The sequence below is a fragment of the Charadrius vociferus genome, unplaced genomic scaffold, assembly GCF_000708025.1.
Source record: "Charadrius vociferus isolate BGI_N301 unplaced genomic scaffold, ASM70802v2 scaffold1677, whole genome shotgun sequence".
NCBI lineage: Eukaryota > Metazoa > Chordata > Aves > Charadriiformes > Charadriidae > Charadrius > Charadrius vociferus.
Window position 1 is genome coordinate 185,239 of NW_009649298.1, and position 2,200 is coordinate 187,438.

The 2,200-nt window shown below is 42.2% G+C and overlaps 1 protein-coding gene across 1 annotated transcript in view; it reads right to left on the reverse strand.

Moving 5' to 3' along the window:
• Positions 1-276: 276 nt before the first annotated feature.
• Positions 277-2,200, reverse strand: part of LOC104290061 (keratin, type I cytoskeletal 15-like) — a 5,237-nt gene continuing 3,313 nt past the window's right edge. The window contains exons 5-8 of the mRNA XM_009889108.1: positions 2,066-2,191; positions 1,705-1,925; positions 848-873; positions 277-356 (exon numbers count right to left, since the gene is read on the reverse strand). Of these exons, the coding sequence (XP_009887410.1) occupies positions 277-356; positions 848-873; positions 1,705-1,925; positions 2,066-2,191 (453 nt within the window). The remainder of the gene's footprint in view (positions 357-847; positions 874-1,704; positions 1,926-2,065; positions 2,192-2,200) is intronic.

The window sequence follows — 2,200 nt, forward strand, 5'->3', positions numbered from 1 at the left end:
AAGCAGAACAGAAACTTTATTATGTAGGTTCTTTCATAAGGAAACTATATAGCTACTGACAGAAAACAAGCTTGTAATCTCTGACCCATTGAGCCAAATGATCATGTGAAAAGGGAGAGCAAATTTGAGGAAAGTCATCAAGCTGTTGCACATTCTTGGATTACATTCTTGTGATTTGGCGAAAGTAAAAGGATATTTCTCTTAGCATTAGCCAATGTGTAGGCTGCACTGTTTTTATACGGTGTCATATGCAGGAGGGGATTCAGTATTTCTGTATTAGAATCTTCTGTCACGAGTAGAAGGAGCTCTTCCTTCATCTTCCATTCCTGCGCGAGCTCTTCCACTGGTTGGAGATGCTGTTGTAGGAGAAAAAAAGTAAGTTCAACTAGGGGGAAAAAAATGCACTGCTAACACACTGAAGAGCCGTGTGATGGGTTTTTTTTGTTTCCTCACAAGATCTTTTTCACGTATCAAAGGGGGAACTGCCTTTACATCTTATCTTCTCTCCCTAATGGTCCTCATTCAGTAAATCTTAGGAGTGCACATCACATATTGGATTTGGATGTATCTTGTACATTGTGTGAATCGGCAGAGGAATTTAGGACTCTTTGGGAGATTACGGTATTTTAGCATCCCATGAGGAGTTCATGCAATCATTTTGGCAAGCTACTAGTTTCAAAAGTGCACATAAAATAACGTAAAGTCTCTTAATGATAAAGAATGTGGTCGTGGCGGAGAGAATGTAATCTGTGTTAGTAAGAAGAAATCCTAAGCAAAAAAGGTAGGTTTATTTAATTCTATTTTGTCAATTCATTTCAGCCCCTCTTTGAATAAAATTTTTTCTTACCATCCTTAGGGTTCATTCCTGGCATCCTGTAGAAAAGAAGAAATATTTGATTAATGACCACGACTGGCCCTGTCCACTGAAACCATTGATCCATTTAGAAACCGCTGTGTGTGAACAGCCATGATTTCACACTGCGGCTTTCAATGGTTTGTTTCTCAGGTGTGCTGTTACTAGTGGTGGTGTTAGGGTGCTTTCTGCTTTGAAGGCCACTGCTATGTACTGGATAGGAAATATAAACAGCAGTCAGACCAGTTGTTGGTCCTGATATGTCTCTATATACTTCTCCTCTCAAAATGTCATAATCTAGAAACAATATAGGGAGCAGGTTCCTCCTCAGAAATAAAAAATAATTCCATGAGTAGATCAGAGAGGAGAAATGGGCACTAAAATGTAGATTTTACTAAAGTAATCTGTGGTCTGTACCAAGTTCTTTTCTAATTGGGAGTACCGGTGTGTGATGATGAGTATTTTTACCTCTGTGCAGAAGCATAGAAAACCAAGAGCTAAAGGAATACTAAGAACAGGTTTTTATAGGTTATTTCAGGCTGAAGGCTATTACTCCAGTGCAGCAAGAAGATTATGTAGGACATGCATATGGTGCCTGGTGCCTTCTATAATTCATCGTAGTCAAAATGGTGGCATTTATATTTTCAAATCTTCAGCACAATTGATCTGGAGTTTTAGCTTGAGTTACAGAAATGCCTGGGATTTTGCTGGGCATCTGTTCTGCCAGTACTCTAAGGGCTGCACACGCCTTAGTAATCTGGAGTCAGTTTAGCAACCACAAATTACTGCTTTACAATGTGTCATGTTATTAACCTTATCTAACCATCATAGAATTGTATATAGTAACGTACTGAGAGTCCTGGCCCTCCAGCAACTGGCGGTATGTGGCGATTTCCTGCTCCAGGCGACTTTTGATGTCCATGAGCATTCTGTACTCCTGGTTCTGACGCTCCATGTCGCATCGAAGTTCGCTCAATTGCTCCTCAACGCTGGTGATGAGGGCCTGGATCTGTGCCAGCTGTGCGCAGTATCGTCCTTCTGTGTCTCGCAAGTTGGCTTCCAGTCCAGCTTTCTAAAGCAGAATAATGTCAGAACAGGTTAGCACGCAGATTTGTCCCACAGAAGGGGAGTCGAAGGAGAGAAGAGATAGAGAGAGAGGAAGGGGAGAGTGTAGTAGCAGTGACTTGTGGTGTGCCTGGGACAGCTCCGTACCATGCTGAGCTGCGACTGGAGCTCAATCTCCAGACTCTGAACTGAGCGTCTCAGTTCTGTGATCTCCGATTTGCTGGTCTGTATCTCTTGTGTGTGGCTGGCTACCTCGCGGTTCAGCTCCTCGGGCTGAAAGAA